Source organism: Gracilinanus agilis, chromosome 6 (genome assembly GCF_016433145.1).
Source record: "Gracilinanus agilis isolate LMUSP501 chromosome 6, AgileGrace, whole genome shotgun sequence".
Classification (NCBI taxonomy): domain Eukaryota; kingdom Metazoa; phylum Chordata; class Mammalia; order Didelphimorphia; family Didelphidae; genus Gracilinanus; species Gracilinanus agilis.
The window spans coordinates 216013984-216030904 of record NC_058135.1 but is presented as its reverse complement, the minus strand read 5'-3'; the positions used below and the strand labels follow the sequence as shown (position 1 = coordinate 216030904).

At 39.7% G+C, this 16921-nt stretch overlaps 1 protein-coding gene across 1 annotated transcript in view; it reads left to right on the top strand.

Moving 5' to 3' along the window:
* The window catches only part of ABLIM2 (actin binding LIM protein family member 2), a 242968-nt gene that overhangs the window by 208825 nt on the left and 17222 nt on the right, over positions 1-16921 (top strand). The window contains exons 18-21 of the mRNA XM_044681548.1: positions 5936-5994; positions 12120-12174; positions 14026-14033; positions 14252-14332. Coding sequence (XP_044537483.1) covers positions 5936-5994; positions 12120-12174; positions 14026-14033; positions 14252-14332 — 203 coding nt within the window. The remainder of the gene's footprint in view (positions 1-5935; positions 5995-12119; positions 12175-14025; positions 14034-14251; positions 14333-16921) is intronic.

Genomic DNA, 16921 nt, shown 5'->3' with positions numbered 1-16921 from the left:
ACTTAAGGCAAAAACCCCAAGATCTTCAAGTAATCATGAAGTAAGTGTGTGGTGAAGTTAGTGTTCAAGAAACATACAATTTAACAGCCAACAGGCATGCAGGGCTGATGGGATACGTATTTTAGCACTGAACCGAATACTGGGGAATTAGGAGTCATTCTTTAAAGAAAACAATTTCTTCTGGGACAATATAATCATTAATAAGTAATAACGTGAAGTCATAGTCAAGTCAATGAACATTTATTAAATACTAAGCATGAGGAGAAAGTGTAGAAGCAAAAAATACAGATAATTCATGCCTTCGAGGAACTTATATTCTAATGGAGAAAGGGGTAGCAGCTAGAAGAAAGCTGAAAGGGCTTGAGGAAGGAAGGTATTCAGAGCTTGGTGGAAGCAAAAGCCTGCAGATAGGTAGCAGAGGTTAAAGAGCATCAAAGGAGTGAGTGTCTTTGGCTCAGGCCCTCCCTTAAAACAAATGCTGGGAAGAACTGACCAATTGGAGAAAGGGCCATAAGGAGCAGAGGGATCTTCCAGCCTAAAAGAGCTACAGGAACAGAAGGATCTTCTGGGGTGAGACAGCTACTGGCCTTGGTGGTGAAGGCATCTTCAGGGTTGAGAAGGCTGCTGGCCACGTTGGAAAATGAAATCTGGAGAGTTAGGAGCTGAGCCTAAAGAGGAATGGAGGGAAACTATATCATAAAGCAAGTACTGGATGGTTATCTAGTCTAATTGCCTCAACATATAGATAATGAAACTTGGGACCAGAGAGAGAATGCAACTTTCCCAAACCAGATAGACAGTAAGAGATTTGTCAGGACTTGCTTTCATGTCCTTTAACTCCAAATCTAACGCTCTTTCTGTTATTGCTTCTGTGGAAGAAATAATAAAAGCATGACAAAAAAAATTCACAGAAAAGGAAATGAGAAGATCTCATTATTTGTGACCAAATGTAATATGAAATCCTTAAAATTTGGGAAATAATTTTAGGAGATTCATTTCTTTTTTGTATACTCTCCTTCTTTGTGGACATTCTATTTTGACCACATACCAGTATGTTGCATCTCAGACTTTGTCATCACTATCATCATCATCACCATCATCATCATCATCATCATTGCTTAGGAAATGTATCTTTCCCAAGATTTCAAATTCTAATCTCCAACCTCTAGCACTTCTGCTCTTTTCCTTATTTTTAATTTGCTTTTCACAATTATCATGTTCTCTAGTTCCCTGAACCCTCCTTATGATTCCAGTTTATCTCCCTTTATCTCACCTACCTCCCCAATGATCTGTCATATTAATAATAATTCATGTACTAAGTGGCAGATAGGTGGCACAGTGGATAGGGTTCCACACCTGGAGTAGAGAGGACCTGGGTTCAAATTTGACCTCAGATATTTCCTAGCTGTGTGACCCTGGAAAAGTCACTTTACCCCATTTGTCTAGCTCTTTGCCCTTACATCTTTGAGTTGTTATTGAGACAAAAAGTAAGTGTTTAAACAAAAATTCATGTACTGGCACTCTAAAATTCCAAAGATATTTTGCTTTTCCCAATGCATTTATTCTCAGCCTTAATGGTTATCTCATCAGTTAATTCTACTATTCCAGCTTATAGTCTGCTAAGTGTCCCTAGAGGAAGTTGAAATTGAGATTTCACCAACCTACCATACTTCAACAGGGCCTTTCCTGCTACTTACCATCAACCTACTTTCATTGACTCCCCATCTGAATCCATATAGTCACTGTTCAAAAGCTTTTCTCCTTTCAAGGTTGAACAGGAAACAGCTTCTTATTTCACTGAGTTCATCAACTCCTTCAATTCCCATCATTCCTCAAAATTTATCATTGACAGCATCTACCCTCTGCTCTTTTCTTCTAGTCCAAGAAGAGACTAATCTCTCTCCCCATGCCTTTTATCCCATAAGCCAGTGTTGGCTAACCTTTTAGAGATTGCATGCCCAAATTGCACTTTTAAGCTGGGGGAGCCCCAGGTATTACCTCAGAGAGCAGAGGGAGAAAGTGTTCATATTGGTCTGCTGGATAGAAGGGCCAGTCATGCAAAAAATGCCCTCAGGCACTGTGGAGAGGGGAACAGAGCAGCCCCCTTCATGCCGCCAGAGCACACGTGCCTCATCTTCACCACCATGGCATAAGCTCTTGCTTACTCCAAGACCTTGACCTTGCTCCAAGACCCTTGCCTCCTCTCTCTCTGTCTCTGTCTCTCTCTCTCTCTCTGTCTCTGTCTCTCTGTCTCTCTCTCTCTCTCTGTCTCTCTCTCTCTCTCTGTCTCTCTCTCTCTCTCTCTCTCTCTCTCTCTCTCCCTCCTAAATATGTAGTCTCTTTCTTTGTGCTGATTTACTCACATCAAGCCTACAAGAATATTCAATTATCCAACATCTAACATTCTTCCTATGATTCTTCTGCCTCATCTACCAGCCCTCCCATCACTCTACTACTCTTTATAGCTAAACCTTGAAAAATATTATTATAATAATTTCATTTACTGTCCCACTATCCCCACAATTTCTTAGAACTGGCCATTTGTCTCCAAATTGAAATACTCCTCAAGAGGTCACCAATAAGTTCCTAATAGCCAGGTTTCCTCAGTTTTCAACTTTCTTGAACTCTCTGTAGTCCCTGTTCATGCTAAGCACCCCCTTTCTGTTCAATACTCCTTTCTCAGGTAAATTTAGAGACAATATACTCTTAAACCTCTTGGATTAATCCTCTCTTTTGTTGGCTTTTTGTCTCCTGAAAACCTGTGATATGAGTGTTTCAGGAGGGTCTATTACTGATCTCTTTTCTTCTTTCTCTCCATTGGCAACATAATTTACCTTTGTGTCTTCAAGTATCATCTCTGCCAACATGACTTCTAAATCTCTATCTCTAGTCCAAACCTCTTTCTTGAGCTCTGCTCATGTATCTGTCCAGTCACCAAAGGATATCTTGATTTGGATGTCTTACCAGAATTTTAAACTCAACATGTCAATCACCGAGTTTGTCATCACTTCAATACAATAACTTGTTCTTCCTGACCACCATTTCTATAAGTAGCATCAACCATTTACCTAGTCTCCTGTGTTCAAAACCATGGTATTATCTCTGATGTCGCCTTCTCTCTTACTTTTCATATCCAAATAATTAATGGATTCCAGTGATTCTACTTCTGGGTCACTCTTATCCATCTCCTCCTCTATTCCTACTGTTTATCACTACCTACCAGCATGATTACAATAGCTTAAACACACACACACACACACACACATACACACACACACACACACACACACACACACACACACACACACACACACACACCCCTCTTACTTTCTCTTAGTAACAACTCTAAGACAGAGGGTCAAGGGGTTAAGTGACTTGCCCAGGATCACACAGTTATGAAGTGTCCACGATCACATTTGAACCCAGGTTCCCCAGACTCCAGGCCTGGTACTCTATCCACTGTGCTACCTAGCTGCCCCTCTATGTATCCTTTAAAAACAACTTAAATGCCACTTTTCCCAGGACACCTTGACTTTTCCCAGTTGGTAACAATCTTCCCCATTCAGACCTACAGATCCTTTAATCATTCAGAATGTGACTTGGGAAATAATGGCAATTTTCCCACATGGCCACTAGATGGCAAACATATATTGCTTTTTAAAAAATTCCTTGCTATTACTAAAAAATTAGTTGTAATCATTTCCTGCTTTCTTTAATGAATCTAGAAATCAATAAACTAACAAACACCTACTGTGTGTAGTTACAATCAAATAGGGGGAAGGGAGGAGGAAGATTTCTGTTTACTTTTCCCCCCGAAAAAATTTTACTTTTAAAGAGATTTATAATATGTGTGTATAGTTACTTAAAATGGTTTTCACATGACAAAGCTTTCGTATTAGTCCAATAGCCTGTTGCAGTCCCCCTTCTCTTCTCTGTTGGTGTAATTAGACTTTTAAATGTGGGTTCCGTGACGATGGGAAATTTGATTTGTTTTCGATTTATCCTATCTCATTTTCATCATCATCGCTGATTATACAAATATGTTCTCAGAAATTCAAAGATTCAGTCAGAAATACATGCCATGGTTAAAAATAAGAGTGTGCCACAGGGTTTCTTATACTACCGGGCCAGTTTTCCTCAAGCATCCTACAACTGCCATGATAAGAAAATTTTACCTTTTCAAAGTATTTAAATCATAGAAATTCTAGTTGGGAGAGACATTAAAGACCCTCTTATCTGATTTCCTCATTTTACAGAAGAACTGAGGGCCAGGAATGGAAAGTATTTCCTGGGCAGTGTGCAGCAGAGACAAGACTCAAACCATATCCCTCTAACTCTATAGGCATAGTCCTTCCCACACTGCCTCCATCAGCCTAATGCTTCGGAGTGCTGCCATTGGTTTACTCAGTAATGGGACTGAGAAGAACTGATTGGCTAAAGTAGCCATAGCCAGAAGTAGCCTTAGAGAAAGACTTCATTTGTTTTTGATCCTCTCCCATGGCCCCTCCAGTGTTTTAAGCACTTGAGGTCCCCATGTTGTCCCTTGGCTTTCCAGGGCTCTCTCATGGTGGTGTCTTCCTCCAAGCCTGTCCTCCTTAGTCAGTTCTCAAAGCTCTAGTCCTGGTCCAACCCTGTTCTCCATCCACGTGCTAATCTGATAAACCAGCTGTTGATTATATATGCTAGTGGGTCATCTGTAACTTCAATGTAGATTCAAAGAACTGGAATGCTAGGAAGGGCATTTGAAATCAGGTAGCCCAAACCCCTCATTTCATGAACAAGGAAAGGAATACACAGGAAAAGGGAAAGGACTTGCTCTTGAAGTTAGCCAGTTAGTGATAGAATCAGAACTCCAGGGTAGGTTGGCTGACTCCCATTACCTTCTTTTTTCTACTACCCTGCATGGTCTCCTCATATTCATCTTCATATTTTAACTAGCACCTTCAGTAGACACTCCTTTAATCTAAAGGAGGGACATTAAGTTGGAGTTTACTTTTGGTAGTTGGGGACAAAAGGACATTTTGGTTCTCAGATAATAACAAGAAGCATCCCCCACCCTATATCTAATAATCCTGACTACAGATCATTTATATCATCTCTGTGTAACCTTGACCAAGTCACTTCACTTCCCTGAGCCTCAGTTTCCTTATCTGTAAAGTGAGGGGATTCAGTTTGTGAAATCCCTTCCAGTTCTAAATCCACGTTCCTTTGGCTCTGTGATCCGATGATATCTTTCAGCCTAAACCCTTAAGGGATAACTTCTGTTTTTATTTAGGAAATGAGAGGTTCTGGTCTTCTAACTGTCTATTTCATTTCCTTTTGGAACTTTCCTCATGCTTTCCTTCTCTTAAAATCACCTTTTCTAATAGCTTCATTTTTATGTAGCTTTGTGTATTGTTACATATTCTGGTTATATGAGAATTAAGGCGTACATGTATTTATAAATATGTATTTATAATGATCCTCTTTCATGTAAGAGCCTTTGAAGAACGTAGATTCTTTGAAAGTCAAATCATTACATTTTCAGGATTCAAGATGGAATTGAAATTCAGGTGTTCATCACATTTCACCTTTTTCATAGCCCTGCTTGGCTGCTCAAAGGGACTTTGACTTACTATATCAGCTCTCTGGGGTGCAGGCCTCAAATAAGGCCAAACCCTATTGAACGTCCAGATATAAAGTTTGAAAGAGCAAGAACATGAAACACGATGCATCTGTGTGGGTCTGAAGCCGGCTCCGGAGAGTCACAAATTTCACATATACACGCATGCTACCTGCGGGGTTAACAGTCATAGGATCCAGGTTGTGGATCTGCTGGCTGTTCCATGTTTTTATGAGAACGCTCATCATTTCATTTCAATTTGGTCTTCCTCAGTTGGCATGCTTGTGGGCATGATCTGAAGAGCCTGTTAAAAGCTATGTGTGTCTGTTTCAGGATTCCCATATACCAAATCTGCTTCCCTCCCTGGATATGGAAAGAATGGATTCAACCGGGTAGGTACTTGATCCCAAGCACGAAGCTGACTAACATGCAAAGATATCACCAAGTGCCTTGGCTGACAGCTTTTCTAACTTTTTGAGTAACAGCCCCACAGGAAATCCAGGATGGTCGACATCAAATAGTCTAGTATACTGCTCATGTTCTCTCTCTCTCTCTCTCTCTCTCTCTCTCTCTCTCTCTCTCTCTCTCTCTCTCTCTCTCTCTCTCTCTCTCTCTCTCTCTCTCTCTCTTTCTAAAAGAATATAGTGATTTTTTTTTCTACTTCCCTTCCACCATCTTCCTTCTCTCCCACACCCCAAACCATCCAAACAAAGAGCTCTTACCACAAAATGGGAACCAGGCAAAACTGAAAATCAGTCACAGGTAGGAACAGGGCTGTCTTTCAGGAACAACCACCATACAAAGGATTGGCTGTCATGAAGTCCTTTTGAATACAAAATATAATTAGAGAGAATCATTTTTGAAAGTTAGGAAACCTAAGAACTTGTTCTGTATTCAGGCATTTGGGGGCATCTGAATAGTGGAGAGGAGACACAGAACAAATGGTAGACTTACTTATTCATCAACTTCCTCCCAATACTATAGTCATAGTGGCTGGTGGCTGTGGTATCATCACTAAAAACAACCCAACACTAATGTTTAAGGTTGTGTTTTGCAATTCTATGTAAAATATATACACGTGTATATATTTTGCAGCCAGTGTATTGGATTTGAGTTTGAGGATAACTGTAGCTATATTCCTTAGCACTTTTCCATTCATAAAAAAAATGGTGCCTCTCACATTTGAAATGCATTTTCATCACTGAATGATCTGAGTTTTGGAATGAGCATGCTGCATGCTGCCTACAGTGTTTGTAAAGTAATTTCTTTTCCTTCACTTTCCAGATTAGGATGGAGAGAGGAGCACAAACTGAAGGGGACCAGTAGAGATAGAAATGGGCATATGATTCTAATCATATCTAGCCCATTCCCCATCCTTCTCTCTCCCCTAAACACTGGGAACCTAAGACCACTGAGTCTGAGAAAGAATGATGGGGAAAGGCGGAGAAACATACTGTGGATAAAAAACCGAGTAACCAGATTCACCACCTTTTGTCTGAATGCCTTGATGGTCTCCCTGCCTAGGCTCTTAGTCAGGTTATGACACACTCTGCAAAACTTGTAGATAGTTAATTAAAAGCTGAATTCCAAATTTCTCAAAAACTAAGTTATTGAAATAGTAAATATGGGTTTTATACACACTTCCATTTTTCCTGGGGGAAAAAAAACATAATGAGCAAGAAAAGGCTACTGATTAATCCATTCATATTTGGGGAGCATATATAGACTGTGAAAATGCTTAAGTGACTTGCACAGCATTACACAGCTAGGAAGTGCCTGAGACCAGATTTGAACTCAGGAAAATGAGTCTTCTTAACTCCAGGACCAATGCTCTATCTATTACTCCACCTACCTGCCCTATCTTGCTAAGATTATAGATCAGTGGTTCCCAAACTTTTTTGACCTACCACCCCCTTTCCAGAAAAAAATATTACTTAGCCCCCTGGAAATTAACATTTTTAAATTTTTAATAGCAATTAATAGAAAAGCTAAATGCACTGTCTCCCTGGATCACTGCAGCACCCACCAGGAGGCGGTGGCACCCACTTTGGGAATTACTGTTATAGAATTTAGAGCAGGAAGGCACCTTCAAAATCATCTAGTCCAGAGGTTCTCAAAGGAAGATCCACAAACCTCTGGGAGTCTCCAAGAGTATAGCAGGAGGTCACTTAATCAAAATTGTTTTTTATAATAATGCTAAGAAGTGATTTGCCTGTTAAAATACCCCTCCCTTTTCCAAATATATATTTGCATTAGGCTGCATTTTTTTTTGTATGCTTCAAACTATATTACAGCTGGCTGAACACAGGAGCAAATATGAAGCTCCCACTGTCATCTGTCTAAGCTAAGAGATTTCCAAATGCAGATAAAACAATGCCACTCTTCTCAGTGATTTGTTAATTTTGAAAATGTTGTTTTTCATGAAAATTATTATTTTCATGTTATGTTATGTTAACATTACATCTTATGTTAACATTATGTTGTGTTAACATTATGTTAACAACATAATGGATTTATTATTGTTATTGTAATGAATTCATAAATATTTTAAACTTTATAAGTATTATTTTCTAATACAATAAATGTTTACATAAAAACAAATATATATTTGAATACCATAAATATATCCTATATAACCCACAGCACTTCCAAAAGTTCTCAATAATTTTTTAGTGTAAAGGAACCTGAGACCAAAAAGTCTGAAAACCTCTGACTTATTTCAATGTTTTATATTTCTATAAAGGGGGGTTATTATTCAGATATAGACTGGACTAGAGGTCCTTTCCAACTCAGATTTTGTGATTGTTTTGGGAAGATTTGATTTGGACTTTTTATGTCTTCCTCTGCTCCTCACTAACATTTGTAGTTTCTCATTTTCATCTAATCACCCTTTCTTTATCATATTATAAAGCTATTTTTTAGGGAGAAGGAGGTGACAGCCCCACCATCCTTGACCTTCAAAATGACCATTTCCCTAAAATTCTGTACTACTTGGCAAGTATTAACATTGCCCTATGTCTAGAAGAGGTCTAGGAAATGCATGTTGACTGACTAGTCCTTGGGTGCCTACATGATCAAAAGTTTACTAGAATCTATCTCATTTCATCATGAATAGCCATCAGACACCTGCATAAAGGATGCATTGCCAAGTGGGGGAAAGTATCAATGATAATTTTCTGGGAAAAAGTAGACTGTATGTCAATCTGATTATGTGAGGATTCCCCCACACACACCCAATAATTAGATTTCTGATACAGACTTGTTTTTCTATTATGCATTGTTTTCTCCTAAAATAAGAGCACATTAAACAAGATTTCCAGTAAATTGAGAGGCCTACAGAGTTGAACTGAATCTCATTCATTTCTGTATCCCTGAAGAATTTAACATGCTCTTCAGAGAGGCAGAGATCACTAAAAGCATTTTGTGGTTTATCAAATAGGTTCAGTTAATTGGTGTTAGTTTACTATGTGCTAGCCAAGGTTATTGTTAATATAGTGATTTGGAGCCTATTTTTATGCCTTATTAATATATTTCTATTAAATGACTCCAAGGTGCCAAAACCTAGAAATGTGGTATCCATCCCTCTTGGCCTTTTGGCTTGGAGGTCTCTTCCAAGTAGGAATGCTCATGGCGACCTAGTTGGTCACTTTTGTTGTTGTTAGAAAATAAGGCATTTCTACTTTTTATCATTGTATTAAGACATAGAACTTTCTTGGAGTAACAAGATGCCCTCATTTTATAAATAAGGGAAAATGAGGCTATCCACCATCAGAGCCTGGACTTTAGTAACTGTTGGAGCCAGAAGGGACCTTAGAGGTAACTGTAAATCAAATCCTTAGTTTCACAAATAAGGACAGAAAGATTCAAGAAGTAAAGTGATGGGGCACCTAGATGGCTCGGTAGATAGAGAGCCAGACCTGGAGATGAGAGATCCTACATCCAAATTTGACCTCAGATACTTCCTAGCTATGTGACCCTGTACAAGTCACTTAACCCCCATTGCCCAGCCCTTACTGCTCTTCTGCCTTGGAACTAATATTCATTCCAATTCTGACTCAGAAGGTAAAGATTCAAAAACAAAAAGAGGTAAAGTGTTTTACTTAAGGGCACATAGCTAGTTAGAACCAAGCCCCCAATCTCCTTACTCATTCTTTCTACAATGTTAGATATCCTTTCTTGGAAGATGATGGTACCATGAAGAAAGGGGCTTTTTGTCTGTTTTTAACACTAGGGAATGGTGTTGCATGGTGACTTTGGGTAAATCACTTCTCTCATTGTCTCAGTTTCCTCACTTGTAAAATGAAAAAGCTGGACTAGATGATTTCTGAGGTTCCTTTCTTGTTTTAAATCTTCTGATTCTATGGACAGTCATTATTGGACTGTCTGTGGACAGACGTTCTCAGCAGCATTGAACATTCTCATTCTCTTGTGGTTTGATTTTGTCTCCTAAAATCAGAATGTAGAAAAACATTCCAGTTGATCCAAAGTTGGGACTACTTAGGTTGTATCTTATCTGATTCTGTATTTTCCTCTCTCATTTCCTCCAAGAAACACCAGTAAAATAAATGACCACTAATGGATACTGTTTTATTACCATTATTAAGGGAGTGGGGTATAAATAATAGCCTCTCAATTCCTATATAGTTTTGCCTGTGTGTATGGAATTACCCAGATTGACTTGGTGGTTTTCAAGCCCTCTATTGGACCTGGCACACAAATGGCCTTAATTGCCTAAATGTCACATACTTTTATGGGTTATCCCTAAACCTACCTATTGAAGTGATAAACTCAAGAGAGACATGCACAGGGATTTGTTTGGCTATTTGTATAGGAGAAGTTTTTTTTAGTTTTATCTACTTAACTTAACAGGATTGGGGACCAGGAAGATTTAGTTTATCCCTCATTTTACAATTCTGGAAACTGAGATCTAGAGAAAGGAAACAATGGGACCAATGTCAAATAATATGTACCCAAGTCAAGATCCAAACCTAAATCTTTTGAAAGCAAACCTAGTCTTTCCCCTCCCTCAGGTTGTCTGTGGCATCCAGAGATAACAGAACTCTCATTCAGGGGGGGTCATCATGGTGCCCTTGAGAGAGCCTGGAAAGAGCTCCCTTTTGTCTGCTTCTGAATTCCACCTGACTTCTTGTTGAGTACCAGTGGATTATAACAAATGATGGGACTTTGTGATTAAGATAAAGGACACTAGATGGCAGCATTACTCTCTCCAGTTCAGTGGCTGCTACACTAGTATGCAAGGAATGCCTTAGGAAAGCATCATTAGATTGTAGGTTTAGAGTTGAAATAATCATAGGAGCATAAATTTAGAGCAGAGAGATACCTCAGAAGCCTTATGGTCTAAACCCCTCGTTTTATAGATAGGGCCAGAGATGGAAAGTAATTACCCACGGTTGCATAGGCAGGAACAGAGCCAGAATTTGAACCCAGGTAGGTTTTCTGAGTTTCAGTTCAGTACTCCTTCCACTCAACCACACAGCGTGGCTGTTAAACTCAGCATAATCAGGGGTAGCTAGGTAGCACAGTACATACAGTGCTTGGCTTAAAGTTGGGAGAATGTAGGTTCAAAGCTGGCCTCAGATACTTCCTAGCTGTGTGATCCTGGGCAAGTCACTTAACTCCAATTGCCTAGTTCTGTGTCAATGAACCTATGGCATGTGTGGTGGAGCATGCTGGAGGGAGCTGTTCTCCTCCCCCTTTCCACATGCATCTGAGGACATTTCTCACATTCCCTCCCCCCCTGCCCAGAAGCCCAGTGGAAACCCTTCCTCCCTCCTCTGTCTGGGGTAAGGTTTGGGGTTCACATATAGTATGAGAGTGCAGTTTGGGCAATTTGTCTCTAAGGTCTCTAAAAGTTTTGCCATCACTGGCTTAGTTATTACTGTTCTTCTGCCTTAGAATTGATACTTAGAATCAATTCTTAGCCAGAAGGTAAAGGTTTCCAAAAATAAAATAAAATGACTATTGTAGAGCCACAGTGCTTCAGGAAACATTGGCTTGGGCTTGACTGGGAGGGCAAAGTACTGAGTTTGACAATATAGTGGGATTTGCTTGCAGTGTTTTAAGGACATTATTACAAAATCAGATAGGGCACTGACCTTGGAGTCAAAAGACCTGCATTCAAATCCTGCTTGAGATAGTCTCTAGCTGTGAGACCCTAGGCAAATCACTTAGCCTCTTCATTACTCAATGTCCTTAATTTGTAAAATGAAAGAGTTGAACCCAATCCTTTTCAGCTTTAAACCTTCTGATCCTATTATCCTATGACTCTATGACATGCCGGTGTTGGGCAATGTTATGTGGGATGAACCTGTGTGTTGAATTTCCCCATTGGTGACTGTGATCATAAATGCTATGCACCATGATACCAAGATTATATTCTCTCTTTAGGGCTTATGCTTTGACTGTGCTCAAGGAAAGACCTCTTTTCCCAAAGGACCAACCACCTGTTTCCAGATTCAATGTTCTCTTTGCTGCTCTCTCTTTCTCTCTTTTCCAGAATGCAAATATGGCCCAATATGAAGCAGACCAGGATACCAGTTGGGGGATGCGAGGTACATGAAGCTAGGACTTCAGTGGGTCTAACCTAGTGTTCATCCTTATCTAGGGGAGAGGGGCTCGGGAACATATTTCTGTAAGCATCATTTTGAAAACCCAACCATCACTTATTGATTAATTCAGAGGTCAGTTTCCATGCCTAACTCTTGGCTCATCTCTCCTGCATCTTGCCATAGAGAATCAATTTAATTTTCATCTCTTCCCCCTTTTGAGATACCCTGCTATCTCCCATTCTTGGATTATGCTGACTCTGTCCTGGCTTCTTATGGGGTAACCCAGGCAAAAAAAAAAATGCTGTAATTACTACTGAACTATGTGACCCATACTAACCAAAATGATCATTTGACACCATGCATTTTAGCTCCATGTTGATCCCAGATCTAATTCAAGTGAGATTCTTGGTTGCAGTGTCTGACTTAGATAAACTTTCCTTGACCATCAGAACTCTAAGCAAAATGGCAAACAATAATATTGGTAGCTTAATTTACATAGAACTTTAAAGTTAAATCTAATAAACACTTAAGTGCCTTACTATGTAGAAAGCAAGTTATATGGATGACTAAGATGACCTCACAAAAGCAATGGGAAGTAGGCTATGTATTATTACTATCTCCCTTTTACAGGTGGAGAATCTGAAATTCAGAGAGATTAAGGAACGAATTTATCCAAGAGGGCACAGCTGCGAAGTGTTGAAGTTAGGGCTTGAAATCCTAGCTGTAGGGTTGGCATTATTACTACACCATATTACACTAGCTTAGGCATTTATTGTGTGCAAAAAACTGCCTTACCAAGAGAAGATACACAAAGAAAGAAGACATGATCCCTGCCCCCATAGAGTTCACCATCCATCTGGGAGGAAATGGCATATACTCAAGAATTCTCCGATGATTGTAAGGCAAAATAACCTAAAAAGGGCATAAATGTATACCAAGTGCTTTGTGGGGTCTAAGGAAGTAAAGATCATTTCCAGCTGGAAGAGGTAGTGAACACTTCATGGAAGAGGAGCCATTTGAGCTGTGTCTGAAGGATATGGAAGATTTCAACAGGCAGGATTTGGTAGACAGGAAGATTTAGGGAATAGTGAGAAAAGGTGAAGGGAGGAAGGAAAAAAGATGGAAGAGAGAAAAGGAAGGAAGGAAGGAAGGAAGGAAGGAAGGAAGGAAGGAAGGAAGGAAGGAAGGAAGGAAGGAGCTTTTATTATTACAGGAAATAGCATATCATTTGACCTAAGGAGAAGCTGAGACACAAGGAAGCTAATTTGCCTAAAGTCACTTAACCAATCAGTTAGTGGCAAAGCTTAGACTAAAACTCAGGACTCCTGACTTCAGTTGGTGATTCTTTCCACTCTCCAACGCTGTCTTTCTAGTACTTCATTGTGTGAATACTTTACAATTGTCAATATTGTCATTTCCACAACACCTCCATAAGTTAAACCTTAAAACACCCACTTCCCAAGTGAGTAAATTGAAGTAAGTCAGTAGATTTCTCTATCTCACTCAAGTCATCAATAGAGACAGGGTTTGAGATGGCATGTGCAGGATTAGCATTTGCTAGTCTCTCACTTGGTATTCAGACCCCTGGACCATACCTTGTGCTCTTCACAAGGGGCATCCCATAGTCTTATAGCACCAAGAATCAGAATTCCTTCTCGCCAGTCATGTATGCCCTTTTCTAGTGCTGTTGGAAAAGCTAACTCACCCAATGCGAGGATCCCAGTGCATGCAGCCATCTTACTGCATGATGGAATTGTGTTCATGGAGATACCACCTTTGAGAGTTAATTGCAGCAGAAAGCACAAATATATATTTTCTAAATTTTCCCATGATCTCCTCCTCTTTTTCTTACAGAATACAAGGTAAGAGGGAACGCGGAAGGAGTCTCATACCTGGCCAGGTTAAAGGGGTCCTTTTTCTTGTTCTTACCCTGTGAAATGTCTATGTCAATTATGGATGCAAGTATGTATGATTTACATCAGCCATTTTTCAAAGCCACTCATTCTCCACCCACCCCCTTTCCCTAGCACAGCCAGAGGACTCTGATTGAATGTATTGGGCTCTTTCTTTTTCATGACAGATCTATCCCTATGACATGCTCATTGTCACAAACCGAATTCGAGTGAAATTGCCCAAAGATGTGGACAGGACCAGACTAGAGGTAAGAATGATTTTCTCTTTTGCTTTGTTTTACTCAATGCTGATTCTTGCATTCTGTCAGCTTCTGAAAATTACCTAAGAAGAATTATCACCAAATACTGTCATTTTCAGCAAATAATATGAGACTTTGGCATGATGGGGAAATCACAAAAGCTACCTGAATAGAAAAGCCACCAAAACGAGGGAGATGATAATCCCATTGTCTTTTACTCTGATCAGACCCAAACTGCAATACTGTGTTCAACTCTGGGTGCCACATTTTAGACAGGGCATTGGTAATCTGGATAATTTTATACCTATGGTATAGACATTCTCCCTTTAAGAGAGTCCAAAGGACAACTGAGATGGTTGCAGAGACTCCAGAGAGTAGCAGAAGATATCCCGTTCAAGGGGGACATAAAGAATCTGGAGGTGTTTAACTGGGAGAAGAAAAACCTTGTTTAAGGAAAAGAGGGAACATGTTAGATATCTTGCAGTGTTGTTAAATGGAAAAGGGATGTCTTGTATTGTCTGCCCATGGAGGCTGTGGGAAATTATAGAAAGAGAATGGGAAAAGGCAAAGGAGAAGATTTAGGCTCAATTTAAGGTAAATTTTCCTAATAATAATTAGAGCTCTCTTTGGTGATAGAATTTTGCCATTATTACAGGACATTTAGTTGAGGCTAAGAGAATACTTGTTGGCTATATCCTAAATATGATTTGCCTTCAGTTAAGGAATGGACAAAATGACCTTTGAAGTCCCTTCCAGCTCTGAAATTCTGTGACTTGGTTTCATTTTTTGCAAAGTTATACAGTAGGATGTTACTTATTTTTCATGACCAATAGAATAGTTCCCAGACCCTTCACATGAGGCGAGAATTGTTCATAATAGCAAACCCCATTATTTAGTAAGTATGTCTTAAATGAACACACCTAAGCATTTTATACCTTTTTTCACACTTAGCAGAGCTACTGGCATCATTATTTTGGTACTTTGGGACCATTATTAATAAATGAAATAGCATTAAAACAAAGAGAAGTACTACCCTGACATGGACACGAATTATTCCAAATGTTCCAAAAGTGCACAAAAACTGATGGGGGGACTAATGTTTGGTGCAGAACAATGTAAATACTCCCAGTTCTATTTCTCAGAGTGAGAATGAGTGTGATTGGTGAACTGCTGCAAGATTTTAAACTGTTTGGGAATATAGATTTAGCACAAAATTAAAATTTTTATTTTCTATATTTTCCTCCCTGAATTTTTCACTGCCAGTCATATATACCTAAATTCATGTGTGCTGTCTGTGTAAAATGAGATCCTACTGTACTTCCCAAAAGCAGTTTCCTCTAGCTTGATGCAAATTTCTCTTAAAGCGCTTTTTTGTGGTTAGGGGAGATTTTTAGGAAGAGCTTTTAATCAAATGCTATTTGTCTTAGAGCTTAGCCAGTGATAAATTTCCTCTTCTTTTTTTTTTAAGCCCTTACCTTCTTTCTTAGAACCAATGCTAAGTACTGGTTCCAAGGAAGAAGAGTGGTAAAGGCTAGGCAATTGGAGTTAAGTGATGCCCAGGGGCACATAGGTAGGAAGTGTCTGAGACTCAATTTGAACCTTCCATCTCCAACTTTGGTTCTCTATCCACTGAGTCACCTAGCTGCCTCTAGTGATAAATTTCTGACCAATATTACAGTGCTAGGAGACTGGACAAAAGTAGAAAGAAAATGTCTATGTCAATTATGGCTGCAAGTATGTATGATTTACATCAGCCATTTTTCAAAGCCACTCATTCTCCTCTGCACCACTTCTCCTCTTCCCCTAGCACAGCCAGAGCACTCTGAATGAATCTGTTGGGCTCTTTCTTTTGGAGTCAAAAGACTGAATTCATAACCTGGTTGTCTGATTCTCTGACTTCTAACTAATTATATGATCATGAGCAAAATTTTTTTCCTCCTTGGGGACTCAGTTTAGTCATGATTAAAATGGCAGTGGATGGGGGAGAGAGAGGACCAGAAGACTTCTGAGGTCTCCTCTCACTCTATATCCCATGATACAAATGACTCTGACATTAAAGGGCCCATTATCATAACCTCAACGATTTCCCTGATGCTTAATGGCTCACAAATGGTCTTTCCTCACAATAAGCTGGGGAGGCAAATAGAGTTGGTCCCTGAGGTCCCTTTGAACCAGGAAATGTTATGAAATTAAGACCAAGAGAGGGAAAGAGGCTTCTAACCTTCTAACTAGCAGGCAGAGTTGGAATTCCTACCTGAACCTTCCAATCCTATGGTTTTGCCATGGCAACACGCTTGAAATCTGAAACCATCAGCTGGCTTCTAAACTAAGGGCTCACACTGTGATTCTAATTGGATTTATCTAAACTTTGCCCCAAACAGCCATGAGTCTGCAGTTCCCCCAATCCCACCTCCATATCTTCTTTTTAAGCATTGTTGTGAGGAAGATTAGTTAGTATTAGTGTTGGACCTAGCAGGAAGGGCTGGAGGATTCCAAGATGGAATGAAGGAGCAGGAAGTGGGGGTTTGTGCTCTGAGAGAAATTCCATTAGTGGTTGGACATAACTGTTGCTAACCCTGGGAGATCTCAGAGTTAGGG